Below are 24,902 nucleotides of genomic sequence, written 5' to 3'. Positions count from 1 at the left end.
CTGATATTGCCCTGAGCAATTTTCTTTTCCAAGCTATATACGTTTACCTAATCAATGCAAAATGCAGTTGTTATATCTCCTATTAGAAGAATATGTTTCTCAAATTCAAAGCAGACAAAAATGTTTATATTTATGTGTGTTCTTCCCAAGTGATTATTTTAGTATGGTCCACAATTATTCTAAGCATAGCCACACTCTGTAAAAATATCTGTTAGAATACTTTCTCGAAGTTACAACACTTATTTTGTAGGCTTGTACCTCAAATACTGCAGAAAAATCATTATATATAAATTACTTTTTCACTTCATGAAGCAAAATCACAAGTTAATGTGATTTTTCTTCAACCATAAATTGAAGAAAAAAGCTATCAACAAGGCAGAAACATAATGGAAAACTGTTTTGACATGCAGCAAGCAACTCCAATCAACACATGCGATTAAAAACTGCTCTTGTATATTCACAACATGTTTGCAGAGAAACATTTAGTAACAGTCTTCTCAATTTATCATACAGAATCATGGCAAGACTCATACCTTTTTTTTTTAATTTATATTTATAATAAATTTTTCCCAGTGCTTAACTGAGGTTACAGACTTCAGTCCTATCATAAAGGATAGCAGCAACACCTTTCTTTAGGATAGGGATTCTCACTTGCTGACTCAGGATCAGATCCCACCGACAAAACAAGTTTTCTGCCCCTTGAGAATGCTGGGGTGCCAAAAGTAGGCCACTTAAAACTGTCAAAATGACTCTACATTCTATAGGCATCAGCTGCATACACTGGTGGCCTTTATCAGCTCAAATACAGTGTTACATTACTCTCTACCGTAAACACTTGAGTAGGAATAAGGAAGAATCCTAATATTCCTGTTCTGCCATTCCTCTTCTGGTGTACGTGGCTGATTACCACCTTCCCGCACGCTCCCAATTTTTGTTAGAAATCTTTCTTAACTTTTTTACTAACAGTCTGGTTGCCTGAGCAGACTACTCAGAAAATACCATATCTAGGTCAATTTTATCTTATTGAGTCAGGAAATTTCCCTTCTTATCTAAATTATGGCTATTTAGGAAAAAAGTTCACATACATACCAAGTATTCTTGGAAAACTTTAGTATCTAAGTCAGTCAACCTAAATGCACATGAAAGAGCAGTACTGAAAAAAATCCAGCTATCCCTGCCTTTGATGGTCTATATGTGCAAAACTTGATGCTTTATATGTGCAAATCAGACTTTTCAAATAATGGTATCAAGTGATTCCGTGCTTTGTGTTAGGTCTGCAGCTGTGTTATTTTCTCAGAACCACAACAAACCTTTTTTTGGCATTTTAGTTCACTATTTACTCATATTAACAGGAAGTTAATCAAAACAAGTGCTAGTTATGATTCATCATAAAAAGACATTTAAACAAATCTATGAATGGTATATCGGCCAAACTATCTGTAGAAGAATTGAGGAAATCACTTACAAGGGCAGAAGAATACAGCAATACTGATTTTTTGTCCTGGATCAAGAAATCCAGTCTGCAGACTAAATTTAAAAATACCGTCTTCCGTATTTTTGCCTGCATCAGCACAATTCAATTTCCATGTCAACTGCTGCCTTGAGATATTCTTCAGGTCAAGCTTCTGTAAATATTTGCAGAGAAAGGAGGACATGACAAAAGAGGAAAAGCAGCAAACATCATGATACTTTTCACATTGCTCTACCCTAAGCATTCTTTTTGCAATCAGATCAGAGTGAAAGCAAGAAAGCACTAGAAAGCAATGAAGAACCCAGTTTATTACATCCGTAAGGTGAGAAGATGTGTATGCCTATCAGCACAGACTAGGTGCTTTCCAGTCATTCACCACATTCACAAAGAGCAATACTTTCTTTCCAAAATGGAAAAATCTCATTTATGCAAGGCAAATAGATCAAAGCATCACAGTGGGAGTGCTTAGCCAAACAGAAATGAGGAGTTTTTCGTGATACAGGTGAAGCACAGCAAGCACTAAACACATGGCTCATGAACACTAGACTTACAGACGGATATGTTGAAACAGCAAGAGGTTCAGAAGAGGTTTTCAAAACTCACTCTTTCAATTCAGTAAGATAACGGTGGAAGCAAAAACCAATTTCATTCCTTTATCTCAGAGTTACTCTTTCAACTCCTAACACATCCATAGCTAGAAAAAGGCCTGACTTTGTATTACCATTGTTTTCTGAAGATACTTGAAAAAGTTTCAAGTGTTTTTATCATTGCCAAAAATATTTTTTTTATAATTTCCAAAGCCTTTAGGAACTAGAAACAATAAGTTATCATAGAATGGTTTAGGTTGGAAGGTACCTTAAAGATCACCTAGTTCCAACTCCCCTGCCATGGGCAGGGCACACCTTCCACTTAGACCAGGTTGCTCAAAGCCCCATCCAACCTGGTCTTGAATACTTCCAGGGATGGGGCATCCACAACTTCTCTGGGAAACCTGTTCCAGTGCCTCATCACTCTCATTGTGAAGAATTTCTTCCGTGTATCTAACCTAAATTTACCCTCTTTCAGTTTAAAGCCATTACCCCTTCTCCTATAACTACATGCCCTTCTAAAAAGTCCCTCTCCAGTTTTCTTGTAGGCACCCTTCAGGTATTTGAAGGCTGCTATAAGGTCTCCCCAGAGCCTTCTCTCCTCTGGGCTGAACAACCCCAATTCTCTCAGCCTGTCCTCATAGGAGAGGTGTACCATCCCTCTGATCATCTTCATGGCCCTCCTCTGGACTCACTCTAACAGGTCCATGTCCTTCTTCTGTTGGGGGCCCCCAAAGCTGAATGCAGGACTCCAGGTGAGGTCTCACCAGATCAGAGTAGAGGGGGAGAATCGCCACCCTTGACCTGCTGGCCAACTTTCTTTTGATGCAGACCAGTATACAAGTTGGCCTTCCAGGCTGCAAGCACACATTGCTGGTTCATGTCCAGCTTTTCATCTACTAGTACACTGAGTCCTTCTCAGCATGGCTGCTCTCAGTCCATTCTCCACCCAGCCTGTATCTGTGCATGGGATTGCCCCAAGGCATGTGCAGGACCTTGCACTTGGCCTTGTTGAACTTCATGAGGTTCGCACAGGCCCACCTCAAGCCTATCCAGGTCCCTCTGGGTGGCATCCCTTCCCTCCAGCATGTTGACCACATCACACAGCTTGGTGTCATTGGCAAGCTTGCTGAGGGTGCACTTAATTCCACTGTCCATGTTGCTGACAAAGATGTTAAACAGTGCTGGTCCCAGTATCAACCCCTGAGGAACACCACTCATCACTGGTCTCCACTTGGACATTGAGTCATTGACCAGAACTCTTTGAGTGTGATCATCCAGCCAATTCCTTATGCACCAAGCAGTCCATCCATCAAACCGATGTCTCTCCAATTTAGAGACAAGGATGTTGTGGGGGACCATGTCAAAGGACTTACAGAAATCCAGATAGATGACATCCATAACTCTTCCCTTATCTACCAACACTGTAACCCTATCATAGAAGGCCACCAAATTTGTCAGGCACAATTTGCCCTTAGTGAAGCCATGTTAGCTGTCACCAATCACCTCCTTATTTTCCATATGCCTTAGCATAGTTTTCAGGAGGATCTGCTCCATGATCTTGCCTAGCACAGAGGTGAGACTGGCTGGCCTATAGTTCCCTGTGTCTTCATTTTTTCCCTTTTTAAAAATGGTGATTATGTTTCCCCTCTTCCAGTCAGTAGGAACTTCACCAGACTGCCACGACTTCTCAAATATGACAGATAGTGGCTTAGCAATTTCATCCGCCACTTCCCTAAGGACCTGTGGATGCATCTCCATGTGCATCTTCAGGTTCCTTGGATGGTCTCAAACCTGATCATCTCCTACGGTGGGCAGTTCTTCATTCTCCCAGTCCCTGCCTTTGCCTTTTGCAGCTTGGGTGGTGTGGCTTGAGTACTTGCCAGTGAAGACTGAGGCAAAAAATATCGAGTACCTCAGTCTTCTCCATATCCCATGGTAACCAGGTCTCCCATTTCCTTCCAGAGAGGGCCCACATTTTCCCTAGTCTTCCTTTTATCACTGATGTACCTATAGAAGCTTTCCTTGTTGCCCTTGATGTCCCTGGCCAGATTTAATTATATCAGGGCTTTAGTTTTCCTAACCTGATCCCTGGCTGCTCGGACAATTTCTTAGTATTCCTCTCAGGATACCTGTCCTTGCTTCAACCCTCTGTAGGCTTCCTCTTTGTGTTTGAGTTTGTCCAGGAGCTCCTTGTTCACCCATGCAGGCCTCCTGGTTTTTTTTCCTGACTTTCTCTTTGTTGGGATGCATCGCTTCTGCAATGTTATGGTATGTTTTACATTTGTACAGTCAAATTCTCTATGTTCCAAACCAGATCGGCTGTGGCCAAATATCCTATTTAGCGTCTCTTTGCCATTAAGCCCTAGATCATGACTAGGAATTTTTTGGGAGAGTGCCAGTTGGCACAGATCAGTACCATACAACATACTGGGACAGAAACTGAACTCAATGGACCATCATGGCACATCAATTGCATTCCTGCACTGTCACTATCTAGGTTTACTAGTATAGGCAGAGGCAGAAAATCTTTGGAAGTAAGCTATTTGTTACAGAATTCATAGTCAGTTTCTTATGGTGCCCACATTTTCTTATATATCAGAAAGTTGGGATAAACTCAGTTTTGAGTTTTGGGAAAATCTCTAGTGATCAAAAGAAAAACATAAAATCAAAAACTGAACAAAATGACAATGGGAAAATTTTTAAATATTTAAACTATATATTCAGAACATCATTGAATTTTCAGTTCCAAATCTGTATTCTTTTCTGAGCAATTTTTGAGCAATTAAAGGCTATAGCCAAGAATAACTATAACACTTGTGATCACATACCTGAGAATTCAGACTTTCATCAGCACTATTGAAATGTATACCACTTGAATGTTGTGCAAATTTAAGTTCCATTGAGGAGAACTCCAATGGTGATTTAAGTACTGTTGGAAAAAGTAACTTAAGATGTTTATACAGCATTATTTTGACAAATATTTTCCCCAGAGTCCCTTCATAAAATCATTTTTTCTGCACATATTTAGCAGAAATGTTTCTCCCCTTGTTTTAAAGCTGTATTTTCTTTCTGTTGTTCCCATATTATATATATAATTACTGTAATTTAACTATCTGTCTTACTATGACCCATTTATTTAAATTGTGTTTACCAGACTTACAGCACTTCTCCTCCACATAAAAATACTATAAACAGAGAGCCACATGATCTTCCAATTGCAGATGAATGCATTTACATTTGTGATGCTAATCATCAGAGAAGACTTGAAAGTTTTTATAAAAAACAGCATTTCTTTTATTTTCAGATAGCTGCAACAAAGAAACGATCACAAAGGATGAAGTTTAAAGTGAGGTTTTATAAAAACAAAGGTCTCTCCTTCCCACAGTCTCCTTTTGCTTCTTGATTAAACACTGCAAATGAAACTAGCAAATATACAGTAACCTTTTATTAAAGTCTGCAGGTTTCTTTCACACACAGCCCAGAAGCATGTTGATCAATTCTTTTCTCTCCTTTATCCCAAAGGATTTCCTAATCACATAGCTCACATTATGTAAACAATACTATCTGTATTTCTCTAAAACACAGGCATATAAATTCTATAAACTAATATTGTTTCAAAGTAGGAACTTAATCTGCTGGAATGCTTCCACCAATATGCAATTACGTCACTCATGAAGTCCTCACCTCTCATAGAAACTGCCTGTACAAGGAAAACACAGCACAACTGAAAGAGTAGGAGGGAAAGGAAAGGAAATTATCTACCCCATGAAAAAAACTGTGAGATTGATTATTTAAAAAAAAAAAAAGTCATCTCACATGAGGTCATTACATTGATAATATGTCCTCTTCCGTAGTGGCTGGCAGAGGTAGGGCTTGTGTCTCTTCCAGTTGAGTTTGCTATTTTGTTTTGTTGTATTTTTTTTCCTCTTTCAGTGCTTTCTTACATAGCAATAATCAGTCTCCAAGGGAAAAGGCTTACAAGTATTTAAGTAAGAGACATGTTTTCCTTCCTATGTGCTGAAGCAGTCTACAAACTTTGTTTTTAAAAAAATACCCATGATGGATTGAAAACATATTGACTACACTGAAGTTAAAAGACTGGGTTGACTACTCCAAGATTATTGTGATTCTTTTCTCAGGGTGAGCAATCCCAAGTACAAATATCAGATATAAACTATTGATTTAAGTGCCAGCTGCACTGTCCTGTGCAGTCTCCATCCCAGCCAACCACAAAAAACTGTCATGGGGAAAAAAGAAAATGTGTCAGTGTGGGAAACAAATGTGCCATAAAGCACACAATAGTGATAATTAGGCATATTTGTCAAATCACAACTTAGAACTTGCAAGATGCATCTTACCGACTTTTAATTTTTAAAATGATAATCTGAAATGATGAATCAATAACAGACTGTTTTTAAGTTGTCAGAATGTAATAAAATTATCAATTTATCTTTTAACAGTAAAAATAAATTGGCTAGCTGCCTACATCTATGTGATTATGTGAAATACTGAGTACTCAAGACATTTATTTAGACTTCTCTCCCTCCTCCTAGCCCATCAAAATTCCCATTAAGAATGTAATTCCAATACTTAAATTTAAATAGAAGCCACACTTCATTTTTTCCAACTATTTCTTAGAATTGAAAGTATTATATATTCACTTTAATACTATGATTACTTGTTGTTGGCCTATACTGGTACTTTGAAGAAATCCTATGTGGCAGAAGTATGAAATTGTGATAAAATTTAGATAAGATTGTCATTTATTAGTGAGACTGATTGTATTGATTCATTATTCCACAGAGAAGGGGAAAATGAAATAAACATTTTCTTTTTTCTTGAGGTTACATAAATCACTTCTGCACTAGAAATCTGTCATTTTCATTCATTATTTTTTTACTTAGACACATGCTTTCTAATAATATCATATACATATGTACATATATCTTTATTCTACATGTTCTTAAACTAAATATATTTAGAAAAGTTTAATATGAAATTGCTTTCATGACAGGATCTAAAGAAGGTCTCTCAGATTCATTTGATATCTTAGAAGATCTCAAAAGTAAGACTTAAGTTAAAGCCCTACAGAGGGGAAAAAAAAAAAACAAAACGCACAACAAAAAAATCCAACCATAGATAAAACCTAATAAATTGGAGTTGCTTTTACACATTTAATTGGACAAGCTTCCTTCAGTGCTCCCAAGATGTCTAAACACCAGACAAACATCATTCCAGGAAGACATTCAGAGCACTTAAGTCTCATCTCAAACAAAAATTGAGACGAGGAAAGCAGTGGATTCAAGTATTCATAATGTGTAGGTCTATATGACCATAAGGATCAGACAGGAGACTAAAGACAACCACAAATTATTTCTAAGAAAAGTAGATAAGAATAATTAAAGATATTAATTTTTTCTGCAGGCAAACAGCCTCAACTTTGGCCATTAACAAACCCTTACAGGGCAGAAGAGTGCAGCTCTCCACATAAAAGCAAACAGAAGCAAATGGACTAAATTACCACCAGTTCTTTCAGATGGGATCAGGGCCAGTCAGAGGCATTTTAAAGAGTTTTGAATATAGTTAGAGCTCCTAGCTTTTACAGGGTAAGACTAGAAAAAAAAAAGAGTATGAATGACATATTACTTTACTACACTTTTCAGATGAACTGCTGTAAACACTGAAGTCTAGAAATACTAACAAATTAATAGAAACAAAAATGAGTTTGGGTAAACTAATTTTTATATAAGGTAAATGTCTATATGAAAAAAAAAATATTTTCCCAGCACATCATAAGCATGTATAGAAAGTTCATCTTTACACATTATTTAAAAATACAAATCAAAATTTGAAAATTTTGCAAGTTTCCAAGAAATTTACAAATTACACACTTAGCAATCAAATTTCAGTTATGTAGTAATTCTCTGCAATTAGAATACAAGCAAAAACATCACTACAAATATAAGTATCCACCATCTGCTTAAGTCCCGAGTTTACCTACCAACTGCTTTAACTCTACAGAGTGGAACAGCCACAGTCACCGCCTGTGGCCAAGGAGCAACGATGTGCTTTACAGATCCAACAGAAGTTGCAGATACAGAGCTTGGCTGTGTCAATGGGAAGCCAGCCTGAGGAGTATTAACTGGAAGAGTGAAGTCATATGCTGCCACCTAAAGGACAAAAATAGCATTGTGGTCACTTTCCCAAAGGAAATTAAGTACTTCTCGAACCATGTGACTGGTATTACTATTTCAGAAGAAGTCTTGAAATTAATTTAGGATCTGATCGTTATATTAATAGGATGGTTGTTTATTAGCACTCAGTATCAGTCCTTTAAGTAAGCAGTGGTCAGCCATTTTTTCCTCCCACTGAGCAAAAAACTGTATGCCCAAAAGGATCAGGGTTATCAGCACTGCTACAGACAAGGCTTCTGGTAAATCACTGTATTGTGTTCCTCTCCAACCACTCTCTTGAGTGAAAAAAGATTGGAGCAGTGGTCCAAACGTATAAGTGCCAGCAAAGAGGGGGAAAACAAAGCTACGTAAGTTAAGAAAGCCTTTCTCAAACACTGAAGAAAAAAGGTCAGCTGTTACGGTATACCCAGCATAGACGAAACGGGCTCCAAGATCAAGGCGGAAAATGAGTTAAAAAAATAAAATAAAAAAAAAAAAAAGAAAAAAGAAAAACAAAAGAAACCCTCCTCTTAAAATCTTTGACACTGAACGTCACCAAATTCCAGAAGTCCAAATTCCAGCAATTTTGATCCTAGTTTTATCTCTGTATCATACCCCCAAACAAGTAGGGTTTAGAATTTAAAAGCATGTTTTTTACAAAATCATCCTTTTTGATAAACTCTGCACTAGAGAGGCCAGATTTATTTCACAGTGTACTTTCAAGGAGGCATTTCTTGCCTGTTGCTCTGTCTTTCCAAGAAGCAACACACTAGAGCAGTATGTTCTCCAGACAAAAAGGTATCAATAACTCTGGCCTATAAAATCTGCATGCTGCTTAAAATTTGCAGTAAAACCAGCTATATAAAGAAGTTATGAATCATTTAAACGCTTTCAAAAACTGCAGAAAATAGTTCATCATGCTTCGCTTTCACATATGTGGTACTGAATAGAATATATAAATGACAGGAAAGAAAAAAAAAAATGTCCTAAAGCAGGACATGAGGCACATATCCATCTTTAAAAGAAACAACACAGAGCTTAGATAATGAGAATCATGCACACAGCACTTACACTGTTTGGAGTTCCAGCAGGGTTTGTAACACACCATTATGAACTCCTGGTGAGCGAGATGTGTGCTGAGCCTTGTGGAACATTAGCAAGAGGAAAGCATGGGATGAGGGGAAGTTTTTCTAGTGAGATCACCACAGTACCTTGATTTATACTGACGCTTCAAATCTGATAATGATTAGATTTTATAACATAGAATTGGCTTTTCAAAATTAACATGGTGAATGTCATTTAAGATTTTTTAGTAACTAAGTCTCAAGGAGTGTCATAAAGATTGAGTAAAAATCTCCTGATTTGATTTACATACTCTTCTATTTTTAGTATCTCAAGTCACCCACATAAAATAATTCAAGTTACATCTTCAAAATATGCTCTTGTGGAATAAAACCACATAACTAAAAATTAGACTGAAAATGATCTTTTCTTTATAGTGCGAGAAGTTCCTTGCACTTCAAAGTATGTGAAATACATGATTTCACATCACTAACAAAAGTGGCTCCTTACAGTTTTAGAGAAAGAACTGACTATCTTTTCTTATATTTGAAAGTGATAACCATTGCATTTCAAGGCTGTGAAATCCATCAAAAAATCTTTTAAAACTTTTTCCAAAATCATAAGAAAAGTTTGATAGAATAGAACTGAATACATCATTATTTGGTAACCCTGATAGCTGTTAAAATATGTATGTAAGAGAAAACTGTAAAGTGAACCAACACCAGAAAGAGAGAGAGATTTACAGGACTCCCTAGATCAAAAATCTCATACAACAGTCAACACAGACACAATCCAAAGATTCTGTCACACTCCTTTGGCTGTATGAGAAGTTTGCTATATTGGTTATAGTGTACCCTGCATACACCTTCAGAAGTGTAATATGCAAAATGCTGCATAAATAACCAACTTATCTCCCAAGCACTATGGGTCACTGTAAGGAGAATATAGAAAAGATGATTGCATGTCTCAGTGCACATCTCAGGTTCTGAGCTTCCTGCCAGCCTCGGCAGGTCCCTATAACCAGCAGGTACTTTTCCTACATGGGCAATTTAACAACTGAAGCACAGTTGCCAAGAGTTGCAGTAAAAAAGTAAGCTAGAAAACCCTTTCCATTCCTAGCATGCATGACATATATAACAATATAATAGGACAAAGTTTTTAAAGTTTCGTAAGCTCAAAGTACTTAAGTCTACAATAGATATCATTAGCTCATTAGCTATGTAAAAGTCTACAGTCTAGCACTGCAATTGTTCTTCATCAAGGATGTTATGTTTAGTATGTTTAGGTCAGACAACAAAAGGTGGAATCCCTTCATCCCTCTCCCAAAGCAGCTGTTCAAAATTTGTTTTACATCCCCACTATCAGGAAATAGTCTTACTATGCAACAAGGGTTTTATTTGCTAAGAACTGGCAAACAAAACCAAATATGTACAAGACACTCAATTCACTACATGTAGGACATGGTGTTCACTGAAAACCTGTATTTGCTTTGAAGTACAACGGTCCAAATTCAGAGTAAACATAACTCATAGAAATGTGTTTATATAACTGAGAACAAATCATAGACCTTTTCTTTCATTCATACATATCTTTGCCTCATTAACTGCACATTAACTAACCTGTACTGCAAATGAAAAGTCCTTTTAAAATTCTATATACCTAGAAATCATATTATAATTCATACACATAAACACATACATACACACATTGAGGGAAGGGATTCTACCCCTCTACTCTGCTCTGGTGAGACCCACCTGCAGTACTGCATCCAGCTGTGGAGCCCTCAGCACAGGAAAGACATGGACCTGTTGGAGCACGTCCAGAGGAGGGCCACAAAAATGATCAGAGGGGTGGAACACCTCTCCTAATAAGACAGGCTGAGAGAGTTGGGGTTGTTCAGCCTGGAGAAGAGAAGGCTCCGGGGAGACCTTATTGCAGCCTTCCAATACTTAAAGGGCCCTTTATAAGAAAGATGGGGACAGACTTTTTAGCAGGGCCTGTTGCAATAGGATGAGGGGTAATGGCTTTAAAGTAAAAGGGGGTAGATTTAGACTAGATGTAAGGGAGAAAATTTTCACAAGGGTGGTGAAAGCCTGGCACAGGTTGCCCAGAGAGGTGGTAGATGCCCCATCCCTGGCAACATTCAAGGTCAGGTTGGACGAGGCTCTGAGCAACCTGACCCAGTCGAAGATGTCCCTGCTCACTGCAGGGCGGTTTGAACTAGATGATCTTTAAAGGTCCCTTCCAACCCAAATTATTCTATGATTCTGTGATTACAGAAACAAAATTAAAATTTAAATTTCATCTCTTTAGGACTTCACTTTGCAAGTAGAATCATTATTTTTCTTTTTGTATATATTTTCAGGGGGAAAAAAAACAGATTCATTTTTAATTTCTGCATCTCCTTAATGGAAAATTCTCTCTTGTAAGATTATATACTCAAAAAAATTAATCACAATATTTTCAGAAAAAAATCCTTATACTATTACTTAGCATAATTCATAGTATAATGTATGAATATAGTTAGTTATCTACTGAGAAATTTTTCTGAAGCTGCATTTAACTTCATAAACCAGAGAAAACAGGGAGGGGCAGGAAGCAACCAGCCTAGAGAGAGTTCTTTCACAATCACTCAAGGTTGTTTATATCATTATTAGAAATATTTTTGCTGTCCTGATTTACATTAATTACCTACATTAATTGGAAAGGAGGCATAATATACAAAGTGGTTGTTTTGGCAATTAAAATACTTCAAAAGAAGCTTTAAAAAGACTAGTCACGTGAGAGCAGCTTTTTGTTATGCGTTCACGTGGAACACCTCCAAATGATGCCAGAAATGGACAAGCTTGTGTAGGCTGCCATCACAAATTCACAATTCCTTAAATAAAATTGATATTCCTGCAAATTGTTATTTAGAGGGCATTTTAAAACACCTTCCAATTTTTTTTGCTAGAATTGATAAATAAAAGTTGTTGATTTTAAGAAATCTGACTGATCAAGAAAGCTCTGCTACCAAAACTCATTTGAATCTATGATATAGGTTTGATACAAAGTGCACAATACCTCTAAGCCCAACATTGGGGAGTGAACATAGCTGAATGGCTTCCTGCCTCAGGCCTAAATACTCAGTATACTGAAAGAAACAAAAGGGGGAACAACCACCCCAGCACTCATGACAATTAAAACAGTATTTTATATAAAATCCATGCATAAAAAAATTAAACAAACTCAAGCACAGTTGTCAGGTTGGGGGCAGAATCTGATAGTAGAAAAAAAAAATTAAGTTATTTTCAAAACACACTTTTAAAGCAGTTACTTCATTTCTATCTTTACCCCAATGTAAAGTAGTGCAATGCAATAATATAGTTTATGCTTTATAAAATATATTTTGCTAATTATTATTGTAATACAGCACATATTCTCAAAGTTGAGTATAAATTTTGCTGTCAAATCCCGGAACAACATAGTTTATTTAGCACAAAGAATATGTGACATCTCCCTAAAATTACAGTATTTGCTTTCAAAGTACAACTTCACAGGGAATTACCCGTAAATCTCTAAGTTAATTTATAACTTAAGTTAAAACATCTGTAAAGGATAATACTCTTGTATTTAGCATATAATAACATGCAGACTGTTGAAATATCTTGAACATTAGAAGTCACTGAATTTTTGTGTAAAGGCTGATTTTAAAGTTTATTTATTTACAGCACTAAAAACATACAAATTCAGCAGTTATTGAAGGAGAGAGAAAATGTAATGTACATTAAAAAAAACAGTTTGATTCAAATTTAAACCTAGCTGCAAAACCAACAGTTTATGACCTGCAACTGTATACAATATACATTCTCACTTTCCCTCAGGTTTAATATGATGTTTTCCTTAAAACATACTTCAATCTTTCATGCAACCTAAATTCTCCAGCTTTATATCACAGATAAGCAGCTTTCCATAATGAATAATGTAATTAGTGTTCAAAGCCATCATTCAAAACACTGAAATAAAACTAAATATTAACCCGTATATACAGTCAGAGATGGTACACCAGCAATACCCTGAAATTCCACAGCTGCAGATTTTTCCATAGTATTCATTTCTTACACCATGAATTCTGTTCTTTCATTTAAAAAAAAAGATTACATCATTAAAAATGCCAAAAAGAAACCCAAACCACCTGTCACTTCCCCACAAAAAGCTTAAGCAATAAGCTCTGACAGGTGTGACTTGCTCTATTTATCTCAATCAAAGGCCCTCATACACTTCAATATTATGCAGCTGTGCGTTTTGTCTTTTTTCCAAGATGCTGGAACTTGTTATTTTCCAGAAGGGTAAAAAAAGGAAAAGAAAGGGGGAAAAAAAAGAAAAGAAGAAAAACGTCATTTTGAAGCAGTACACTCCTGCACCTTGCTGTCCCTGCTTTCACACCAGACCATGCATAACACTGCTGCTAGCAAGTGGATCATCCTGCCTGGAGAAACACATTAACAGTTGAGGAACAAGGTGAGCAAATATTTAAAGTGACCACCTGCTACCTGTTTCCCTGGCACAAAACCAAAGGAATGAGGTGTTCCTTACTGTTACCTGGACAGGTAGCTTTTAGAAAGAGCACCATGGTCAGAAGAGCCATGCTTCTATGCGTCTTGGACAATACGATTTAAAACTAAGTTCAAAAATAATCACCCTTGGCAATCAATCAATAAATAATATTATTAGTAATAAATCTTAGCTCTGTCTCTGCATAGGGATGAGAGAGCTACAACAGATATTTGGCCAGACAGTCATGGGGTTTTTTGGTTTTGTTTTTTGTTCAATTACCAGGAATTTTTGTTCTATTCAATTCAGCTCTGAAATGAGAACCCTGCCTAGCCCATCAGGCATTCAAGCTGGTAAAACCTCCTTATAGTGCAGTGAAAAAACCCTAAAACTTAATTGAATTGCCTCTCAAATAAAGCTATATCAAAACAGCAAGGAAAGCAGCACACAGCCTGTATAAAAATATGATATTAAGAAGTACTTGCTAGCTTACCTATTTATATATATTTTTGTACACTGCTTTCACTTACAGCTCTGACTTTCACAGCCAGAAGAACACCAAGGTTAAATTCTCTCCAGTGAGGCAGAGAGCCCTGTCATCCCTAACACCTTCTGAGACGCTGGAATAACAGGAAGGCACAGTCAGGCCGTGTCTGAGCAGCATCCTAGCCTTATCTATAATGTATCGACTCAATTTTATGACTTAGAATATTGAGAGAATTATCTCAAATTTTTTTTAGATATTATAAGCATGTTAATATACTTCATCTCTAAGAGCATCTTTTGATGTCACATGTTATTTGTACATGCTAAGTTTTAGTGAAAATTGTAGGAGCTATTCAGAACTCCTATGTACTTTGTTTATTATTTGACACTTTCTGAGGCAGTAGGAAAGTTACTGCCAACTTGATTTTTAGCAGCAGAATTCAAGATTGCATTCAAGACTAAATTACTCGAAACTTTTCATTACTAATTCAAGCATTTTTAATAAAATTTTAAAGCATACTAAAATAATTTCATGCATGTGGGATTATTTTTTTATCAACACTTCTGAATTATTTTGTTTTAATTTTTCCTTAGTTCTAGTATCTACTTTCTTAACAATAACATCAATATAGTAGGTTTTTGTTGGTTTACAGGGTAGTGTTGTCAGTAATGACTACAACAACAGCAGGAAGTTTTAGTAGAACCAGAAGGCAGACAGAAAAGAATGTGGCTTGATGGAATACAGAAGGTTTGTAGCAGCTGGGAGGTAAGCTGGGTAAGAGCACTTGTCCAGAAAATGGTGATGAGATCAGAGAAACAGCTGTTCAAGTGCAGAGACAGGAAACAGCGCTTGCAACTGTGAAACCTGAATAGGGGAAGCTCAACATACAGAGAAGATAAGAGTTTTTTCAAGACTGGAAAGTCAGAAAAGAGAAGGAAGAAACCTAGTGAGAAAAGGGGGAAATCCACATGAGGTAGAATGACAGAGAACTCAGATCCAATGGGGAATGTTTTAAGCATCAGTAACTACTGACAGTTTTTGATCACAGTAAGAGATGCGGGTACTTGGACCACTTTCTTAACAGAACTATGCTTTTTATGAGCATTCTACTTTGCAGGAGTTTAATTAAAGAAAAGCTACAGCATCCTGGGGGGTACATATATTTCCAGATGCTTCCTTTAGTCATGCCATACTGGGCAACACATTTAGTTTTCAAAGTTATCTTCTTCTAACTTTAGTCAGCACCATTGCTGCCAGCTCTCAGCACTGCACTAACTCTCAGCAATGTTAACTTGACCACCAGTGGGTTGCAAGTTGAAGTCTAGAGAAGAGGTCAATTGTAACAATGGGAAATAGAGTACTGGGAGGCAAATAAAATCCCTGGTTTGATAGTTGGGTGTGAGGTAGGAGGTGGCAGGCATATGGGATTATAGTGAGTTGATATTTCACTAGTCTGTAAGGGGATGACTGACCTTCCACTACACTTTTTCACAAGAGTGGAGAATAAAGGATCACGTTGTACAGCAGCACTATCACCAGAGAAAGCCAATGTCATAAGCAATAACAGAGCTGTTAGATTTCAGGTTATGGATCCCATGAATATGTATGTGTTTTAGACCTTACATGCAATTGAGTGCCTCTAGTTACTGAGATTAAAGGAAAAAAAAAGAAAACTGCATCTACAGTGTAGATTAGAAATACCTCTGTAAGATACTTGACAAGACTTAAATATAATTGTTTTATGAAAATAAATTGAAATTGAGGCCTTGGAAGTTAAACTATTGTTACCTGTTAAAACTTACACACAGTATGCACCCTTGTATCATACATAGACCAATATTGCTAGACCCTATTGCAGTATTTCTAGACCCTATTTATCATTTTTAAATCAGTACAGTTGTGGTATCCTATTTTTATAGAACTCTTAACTGAATATTCTGTACAGACGTTGAAGAAAAAAAGAAAAACATTTTTAAAAAATTTAACCACTAGCTTAGCTAAGCTAAAGTATTAATTGTACCATCATTACACTGTTCCCATTTAATCTACAAATAGAGCAAGCCCCTCAAAAGTAAGTATATTCTATTCCAAAGTAATCAGATGATACAAAATGAAAAACAGGAAAGAATGCAACTTTGGGAGATTTGGAAAATTCTTACAGAAGGGCATTACAATTCTAGCAACCATTTACTTTCACTGTTTAGCCTTATAATCTATGGTTTACTAGATGCTAACTGGCAGTTACGAAGCAGCATTTTGTTTCTCATTTCTATTGACAAACTTTCAATTAGAACAAAAAATTTAAAATGTTGTTGAATACCTATAAACTGAAAAATGTTCTTTAAGGGAATGCTGTTACAACAGGTTGCTTTTGTAAAAGAAATGTACATCTCAGAGGACTTTACTGGTAAAATAAAAATCAAAACTAATTAAGTTTTGGAGCTTGGCTGTAAGAACAGTAATAATATATACCTACTCATTAAAAGTTTAATCAATCTTTTCCCCATATTTGTTTTACAATAGGCTCCACACTATTTTATGTACTACTTATTATTTGTAAGGGAAGCTAGCTATTCCACATTCCAATTTCATCATTTTAAACCAAAAATCTATATTACTTTGTATAAGTTATTGTTTAACTGGCTTGAATTTTACACTTAGTAAGAAACAACTGCTAAGAAGTACTATTGTAATTACTAAGAGTCTTAACACTGGCCTTAGTGGGGACAGAGTTTTGTCTTTGGAGCAACAACATACTGGTAGAATATCATTTTACAATGCATAAATTTGATTGTCTGACAGATGACTTGTCCCCTTGGGATAGAGTGAAGCATTTCTGGTGATGCTTATCCAATCCCTTCTTAAGAGTCTTCAATAATGGAGATATTTTCTCAGGTAATTTACTCCAATATTTGACTTTCTGCTACAATGATTTTTTTGTATCTAATCTAATCCACCTGGCATAATTTAAACCCACTACTCATTATCTATCTACTGCAGTGAACAAGCATATATAAATTCCACAGGCTATTGGAAGTTAGTTACATTTTTCACACAGTTTGTGCTGTCTGGAATTCCGATTTTTCCCATTGCTTTTTTTTGGACCTTCTTGCCATGGGAAATTTTCCCACTTCTTTCTTTAAACATGGCATCTCAAATGAAAAGTGTTCCAGCTGATGTGTTATCAGCATTGATTAGAATAATTATTTTACTTGCTTTACTAACATTACTCCTATTTATATATATACCAGCACAGTGTCTGCCTCTGCTCTTAATTCCTGTTCAGCTTGTGGTCTACAATACCAAACACATAGATTACTCCAACAGCATTATCTAGTCTTGCATTTAATATTATTTACCCTTCATACCTAAACGAAAATGTCAGCATTTTTCCTTACTGAGTTTCTCTCCAGTTTGACAACAGATCACTGGTGATATTTTGCAAACAATTACACACTTTCCTAACACTGTGTCTAGTCTAAATCTGACCACCTCGCTTATGGGAATGTGACATCAAACAGTGTCAAGCTAATTAAAGATACGACATCTACTGCTTCTCCCTTAACCTCAAGACCTGTTATGTTATAGGAGGAAAATAATTCAGTTTGAAATAGCTAATTTTTTGTTAATCTATTGACTCATGTTCTGTCAGGAAAAATAATCTCATAGTAGTGAATGTGCTATAAATTCACACCATCAGTTATTTCACAATACCTTCAATGTATACACAGAATCTAAGCGAACAGTAATAAGAGGAAGAAAATCACAGTGCTACCAGCAACAGTCTGTAATATGCAAATATTATATGAATTATGCTTTAAACAAAGGAATTCCCTTTTATTCAAAAACTAAAGTGTTGGAAGCGTGGGAAGTGAAAAAAAGAGTATTGTTGACCCTTCCAAGATGCATCGTCTCCCATAATCATTTATTTTTTTGACATAAAAATGCAGCTAATGCAACAGGTTTATGTGCTGTAGAAGTGGTACCCAGCTGCTTGTTCTGAAGCTGGTTCATAATATCAAAGACTAAGTTTTCTTTCAGTTCATCGCTCTCCAAATATGTGGAAACCCCAAATCCTCAATTTCTGAAGCATTGTTCAATAGGTTTAGATTTAAAATTTGCTATAGCACTATTCGCTATTGACACCTACTGCCAACAAAATGCTATTTTCCCAATGTAAAACTAACCCATAAAGTCTTATATCTTCAGTTTATTTCCCTCAAATAGCTCAATCGGAAAGCAACTTTGCCAATCTTTATGACACATAAAACTCCCCTATTTTTGCAGTCCCTGGGCCACCTGAGAGTTAAAGCACGAATAACTGCAAAAAGAAAATGGCTGACAGTTTGTTGAAAGATTTATTGAATGAGTGGCAAGCCATTTCAATTTAAGTTTATACCTTTTCTACTTTTAAGTCATTGAGAAAGTGTGTTTTCTTTGTGTATGCAAACACTGAAGGAAAGCAGCAAAAGTTATATAAAGGTTATCTCAAAACTTCTTTTCTTAAGAATAGGATTACTATTGTAAAACTGTATTGCACACGTTAAAATGTGCATCTAAAATGTCTATATTTTTTCACCAGAAATATCACAGAACATGATTTTAATTTAGCATAATGACCACTGCCCCATAAACCTACCTCTTCTGGCATGAAGGACAGCAAGCATTGCAAAGCTGACTTTCCCTTTAAGTTAACTGCATACAAATAAGGCTTTGAAGAACAGCAGTCAACCACTGTCAAACAAAATTCAGAACCAAGTTACAGATGTTATTACACTAAATATCAACTTTGTAATAGTTGCAGTACTTCAGAGTGATTTCCAACATAAGTTATCTATATATTTGTATGGTAAACATTTCTCACAAAGTTACAGATGAATACAGTATCTCTCATAAGGATTCTGGAGGTAATTTTGAGAAGTGTTAATCACCAGCAACTTTCATTAAAGTTGTTGATTTGGGAGAACACAATATTTGAGGAAAAAACACAAAACAAACACTTTTTTTTCACCTTTGAATAAAAGCGTTAGGCAAAAATAGTTAACTAATTAATGAAAAATAATACCACAGGGAGAAAAATCGTTGGCTGAAACTGTTTTCCTAAATTACTTTTAGGCATAATCTACACTACATCAGGTTAACAGTAAGGCTTGCTTCATTTTTCAGACTTTCATGCCTAATTTAAGGCACTGGCAGAAGCATGGGTTTTCAATAAACAAGGTAACATTCCTCTGAGTTCAGTATTCATCCTGGAACATCAGGACCAGTATTCATCTAGTACTTATCTCATCCACCATTTGAAGAGTACTGGACCTGACTGGATGTCACATTACTTGTTTTAAGCACAAACTCTGATCTAGAAATCACGTGCAATGAGTAGATTCCCATGTTGGCTAGTTGCCTCTTGTACATAGTCTTACAGTTCTCTTCCAAGTTACGATGACTGACTAGGAGCCCTCACCTTCCCTTTGAAGTCCACCACATAGTTAGAAAACCCCTCTGTTCTTGTCAGATCATTTTTTGTAATCATCCACATATAGTTCTACATAAAGACACAACTAAATATTACAATATTGTCTTGCAACAGAAAGAGTCCCAATTCCCTGAGCTCGCAGGGACAAGAAGCTATAGGAAGCATAGCTGCAAAATTGTCTTGTGAATAAAGATGTTGGAACAGCAAAGGACATTGCCAGGACTGAAGTAGAAAAGAGATGAGCAACAATGAGTGAAGGAAAAGAATCTGCACTAGTTCTATCAAGAAACAAAAAATAGCAATCTAATTGCACATATTGCCCCAATGTCATTCTGAATTGGGCATCATGCAGAACAGAGGTCCTGTGGTTAACCTGCAGACATCCTGTACCATCAGGAAGAAGAAAGTCTGGACCTTTATATAGATGCTGAATTAAGTGAAGGGTAAACATTATCAAAACAGTGGGTAGAAGTCCATGAATAAGGAATGAGTATAGTTGTTTGGCTTTGTTTGGTTGGTTTTTTAATTTTTTTTATTTATTTTTTTTATTTCAACTGGTGAGAAGAACATATTCAAGGTTTTGTGTTTGGTTTTTTGTTTGTTTTTTTTTTTTTTATTTTAACATACCTTAGCAACTACGGGGCGGGGGGGTGGTGTGGAATCTACAGGCAACCTGACATTTTCCAAACACTTATTTTTGGCAAATATCATTTTACAGGCAAACCAAAATGTCTCCTCTTAATATAAATTAAGTAGCACTTTTAAAATAATTGCTTTAGGCTTTCTTAAAACAGAAAATGTGTATACCAGAAATAGTCTGACAGACTTCATGAAAATTTTGATATAGCAAAAGCAAATACCTGAATGGTCCTTAGCAGTCAATTTAAAATCCTTATACTTAGAAAAATCAAACTCCACTCTAGTGCACGATTGTCCTTTGTTCTGCAGCAAAAAGGGAATCGATTTTGTAGAACTGACATAAACACCACCAAAGTCAAATAGTTCCTGTAAGTTTAAAGAAAAAAAAAATGGGTCAAAGCACTGTGAAGTCAAGTTTATAATTGAACAGAATGTGAAAAATATAATTGTTCCAAGATTCACAATTTATATCACAATAACAGTATCGGTTAATCAATTGTCTTGCATAAACCTTATCTTTAAGATATTTCCAGGACATAAAATGCAACAGTTTAGAATTCAAAACATAAGTCCAGTTATACCATCAGGTAAGTTTTCATCATTCAGTAAACAGATCAGTGGATTCCTTTTCCCCTTATTGCATTTTTTTTTCCTATAACTACCTTAAAGAAATTCTCTCCCTTTTAACATACTTTTTCCAGATTGTCAAATTCAAAAGCTAAAGCTGTCAGCTGTCATTGAGTGCAATTGTTATATGTACATTTAGTTTCTAATTTCTCTTCTTAAGTTCTTCTCTCTGATAGTTTTCTCAGAAAGTTAATATAGGAAAAAATGAAAAATATGAATTAAGAATAAGCCATTTTAACATCTAGATAAAGCGAAACACTATGAACCTTACCAACTGCTACAATTTGTTCATACTTACCACATCAATGTTTACTTCAGGGATCTCTACAAATCCACCAATCCTAAGCACTAGTACTCCTGAATTTCGCACTGCTACCTAAGTGAATGGACAACAGTGTGATTGTTGACAAGGTCATTTTAACATAACTATCTAACCAAATCTGTCATAATTACATAAAAAAAAAGTTAAAAGAAAAAAAACAACAACAAAAAACACAAGGAACCACCAACCTACCCTACAGATAGAGAGTAGAAAGAGACATTCAGCATAATTTGTAATGAAAATAATTCTGCCCTTACAATATAATGCATTTTTGTTATGGAAATCTAAAGAGGTATAGAAAATGCCTTCATTTTCTAGAAGGTATATATACAGAGTCCAGTGAGATGTGGCTTCAGAGAAGAACAAATCATGCCTCTGTGACATACCATACCTGTGATAGTCATAGCTGTCAATTGAAAAAAACAAACAAAACAAAAACAGAGTTTTAGGAAAGACAAAAATAATGTTGTAGGAGGCTGTATCACTAGAATGAACAGTTTTCTCCAACAGGAGAAAGCCGAGTGGATGGGTTAGATCTATGCAGCAGCTCTGAGGATTGGAAAGTATACCACAACACAAAGTGCTTGACAGAGGCACTGGTACAAAGTAGATACTACTGTTCTAAGTAATGCTACATCTGTTTTAGAAGTGGAAAAAAAAAATAATACTAGGTTTAGCGAGCATAATGTAGGCAGCCACAGAAAATGGAGAATCCAGGATTAGAGTCAGAAAAGGTAGCAAAGATCAGCCCCATGATAGCAACCTTTTTCCCATTCTCACTTACCTGACCAAGGACAAGTTCAGGAAGCGGGGATGCAGAAAACAAAATAGGATTAGATGTTTACTGCACTCCTATCAAATCAAATCTACTAGTAAATTTGCCTCTGCAATGACCACAAAAAGAAGTCAAGAAATGAAAGACAGTGCAGTATTCCAGTCCTGCTACTCTATAGATCATAAAACCTGCAGCTGTGTATACACAACCTTCTGAAGACAATCACACGTTAGTTTCAACAGCTTGCCAATGATAAAATATGAAACCACTCCAACTGAGAGGCTGGTTTGATACTTCAGAGAAGGACTGAGACCAAAGTAACAGAATAAGTTATAGCAGCCATCAACTGCTGTAAGAAAACCTTTGTGGTTTTTTTCCCCTTGAAAAGCATTAGAACACTGGAGATAAAATCCAAAAGTTGCTCAGATGTATATACATTGACACAAAACATAACACGCAGAAGACAAAGTTCTTCCAGTTTTGAATACCTCCACTCTTGTATCAAAACTCATTTTTGCGTTCGGAGTGAAACAGATTTTGAGATCAGCAAGGCCTCCCACAGGTACCACACCTTCAGAAGGTGTGATCGTCATTCCAGGCAATGGATTTGAATCAAGAACCTTCAAACACAAACATGAAACATTAATAATACTGAAAAGGAAGGGGTTGGTTGGGTTTTGGGTTTTTTTTCTTTTTTTTTTTTTTTAATACTGATATATCTATAATGAAGGTTTTATATTCTTACAAGGAGAACCTTCATAACATGTAATGCTAACTTGGACTTAGAAGTTTGGGGCAAAAATACAGGTAAACAAAAGTAACAGATTCCTAAACATGATGACTGTCAGTTTCTACTATGAAATAATTTTTGCACACCAGTTGGAAATTTCACATTCTGTTTTTCAGGTTGTTTTCAGGACATTATTAAAATCAAGACTTGCTATCTAGAAAGTCTCCACAATATTCTACAAAGCATTTTTTCAGTGACATAAATTCATCACTTCTTTTTTGCCATTCACAGTGAGACAACAGGACACAGGATCTTAATACTGTAAAGTTCAGTAATAATACTAGGAGAAAATATGTGGTTTACCCACAATTAGTAAGAACAAAATAGAATTTTTTCTCTTCTAATGCACTCCAAACAGGTAACTTTTTAAAGTATAGCTACATAAGTGAAAATGATCAAGACCAACCAGCCATCTCTTGGCTTAAGAGTAATTGCGGAGGCTTAAAAGGCTGGGTGTGTTTGGGTTTTTATTTTTCTTATTGGTTATGCTGATTTTATTCCTTCAGGCCCCTCCTCCAAGAATGTAGTAATAATACTTGTTATTACAATGCTCAGTTGATAAACAGAGAAATATGGTAAAAATCAAAATAAATTACTCAAGTTTCTTAGTACCATAACAACGTAGTAACAAAAATTCTGAGTATTTTAATGAAAATTATCTTGCTTCCCTAAATAAATACAGCAAATTATTATGTAATCAGTAGAAATAATCAGGTTAGGTTTCCTATTAATTTGTGTGTTAAGTCTTTACCCACTGTGGCATTCATCTCATCCCATCTCTTATCCAATTCATAATACAGCCTATCTTCCTCTCAGATTTTAGTCTAGCAAAGTAATCACATTTGCTGTGCCTGGTCTGGGTCTATGCATGTACTGACTGGGCAGCCAGTATGAATAGGATGGCTGGTCAGTTTGGTCTGTGTTTCAAAATATAAAAGCATCCAAGCTGTAACTGCGTTTTCATAGGGTACACCAGTATGAGGTTCTGCCCTCACCACTGGTTTTCATTAAACTTCCAGAATCTTTTAGACCATTACCATATTACTTGTCTGTCGGTCCATCTATCCATCAATCCAAATTTGACAGGGCGACAGACTTCCTATTCAGACTTCCTATTCTTCAGAAAACCAGACAAAAACTTAAGTAAGTGCATATCTAATAACTGAGAACACAAAACTGAAACCTGATCTGGTAAAATCAATTCCCTTCTTCCTCCCCACCCCGAGAAGTTAAATATGCTAAGAACAATTTTAGCTTACTTGGAAGTAGGCATGATTGTACCCTGTATTTTGAAGAATGGCTGTCTTACAAGTAGATAAACCCACTGGACTATGACCGAAGGATATCCTTGGTTCCATAAACTGAACTTTAGCAGTACTAAGCTATAAAAAAAGAAAACAGGCAAACTAAATAACATATTATTAAGTACAAATAAATAATTCAGCCTAATTTTCTTTTTGTTACATAATGAGCTGACATACTTGTGGAAATGTATAAATTAGAAGTATTCAAATAGACAGAGAAAGTTTAAATGTGAGACAAGGTTTACTCAATGTATTGAGCTTATCTGATTCAAAGTGAACAGACACAACCTCGGAGATATATCTGTCTATCAAGACAGATAAAATGTAATTAAATTTAATTTAACAGCACAAGCTCCATGATTTTTTTTAATCCTAAACGTGTGATCAGGATAAGATACTTCAGAGATTTTAACAGCAGTAGAAATGCCAATATTGCAATTTACACACATCCTGGTTTACATATGGCGATTTCCAAGACTTCAAAAGAAAAGGAATAAAAGAAAAAAAAAGGTATGGGGGGAAAAAAATAAAAGAGAAAGCAGGCACATCAAAAGGAAAGGAAATGTTTTCTTGGCTCCCAAAATGGAAGTTCTAGAGCATGCAGCCGGTAGAATACAGTTTAAAAAAAGAGTCTGTCTCCTTCACACTCCCTGGCA

General features: G+C 35.9%; 1 protein-coding gene across 1 annotated transcript in view; it reads right to left on the bottom strand.

Annotated features, from left to right (window-relative positions):
* The window catches only part of CFAP47 (cilia and flagella associated protein 47), a gene marked incomplete at its 5' end in the record, with an annotated part of 409,359 nt that overhangs the window by 312,355 nt on the left and 72,102 nt on the right, over nucleotides 1-24,902 (bottom strand). Inside the window, 9 exons of the mRNA XM_082014136.1 lie at nucleotides 1,466-1,625; nucleotides 4,890-4,990; nucleotides 8,063-8,231; nucleotides 18,956-19,050; nucleotides 20,180-20,216; nucleotides 20,549-20,794; nucleotides 21,354-21,431; nucleotides 22,641-22,772; nucleotides 24,202-24,324. Of these exons, the coding sequence (XP_081870262.1) occupies nucleotides 1,466-1,625; nucleotides 4,890-4,990; nucleotides 8,063-8,231; nucleotides 18,956-19,050; nucleotides 20,180-20,216; nucleotides 20,549-20,794; nucleotides 21,354-21,431; nucleotides 22,641-22,772; nucleotides 24,202-24,324 (1,141 nt within the window). The remainder of the gene's footprint in view (nucleotides 1-1,465; nucleotides 1,626-4,889; nucleotides 4,991-8,062; nucleotides 8,232-18,955; nucleotides 19,051-20,179; nucleotides 20,217-20,548; nucleotides 20,795-21,353; nucleotides 21,432-22,640; nucleotides 22,773-24,201; nucleotides 24,325-24,902) is intronic.

This window comes from Phaethon aethereus (genome assembly GCF_964289735.1).
Source record: "Phaethon aethereus genome assembly, chromosome: 1".
In the NCBI taxonomy this organism is placed as follows: domain Eukaryota; kingdom Metazoa; phylum Chordata; class Aves; order Phaethontiformes; family Phaethontidae; genus Phaethon; species Phaethon aethereus.
This window is presented reverse-complemented; position numbering and strand designations above follow the sequence as displayed.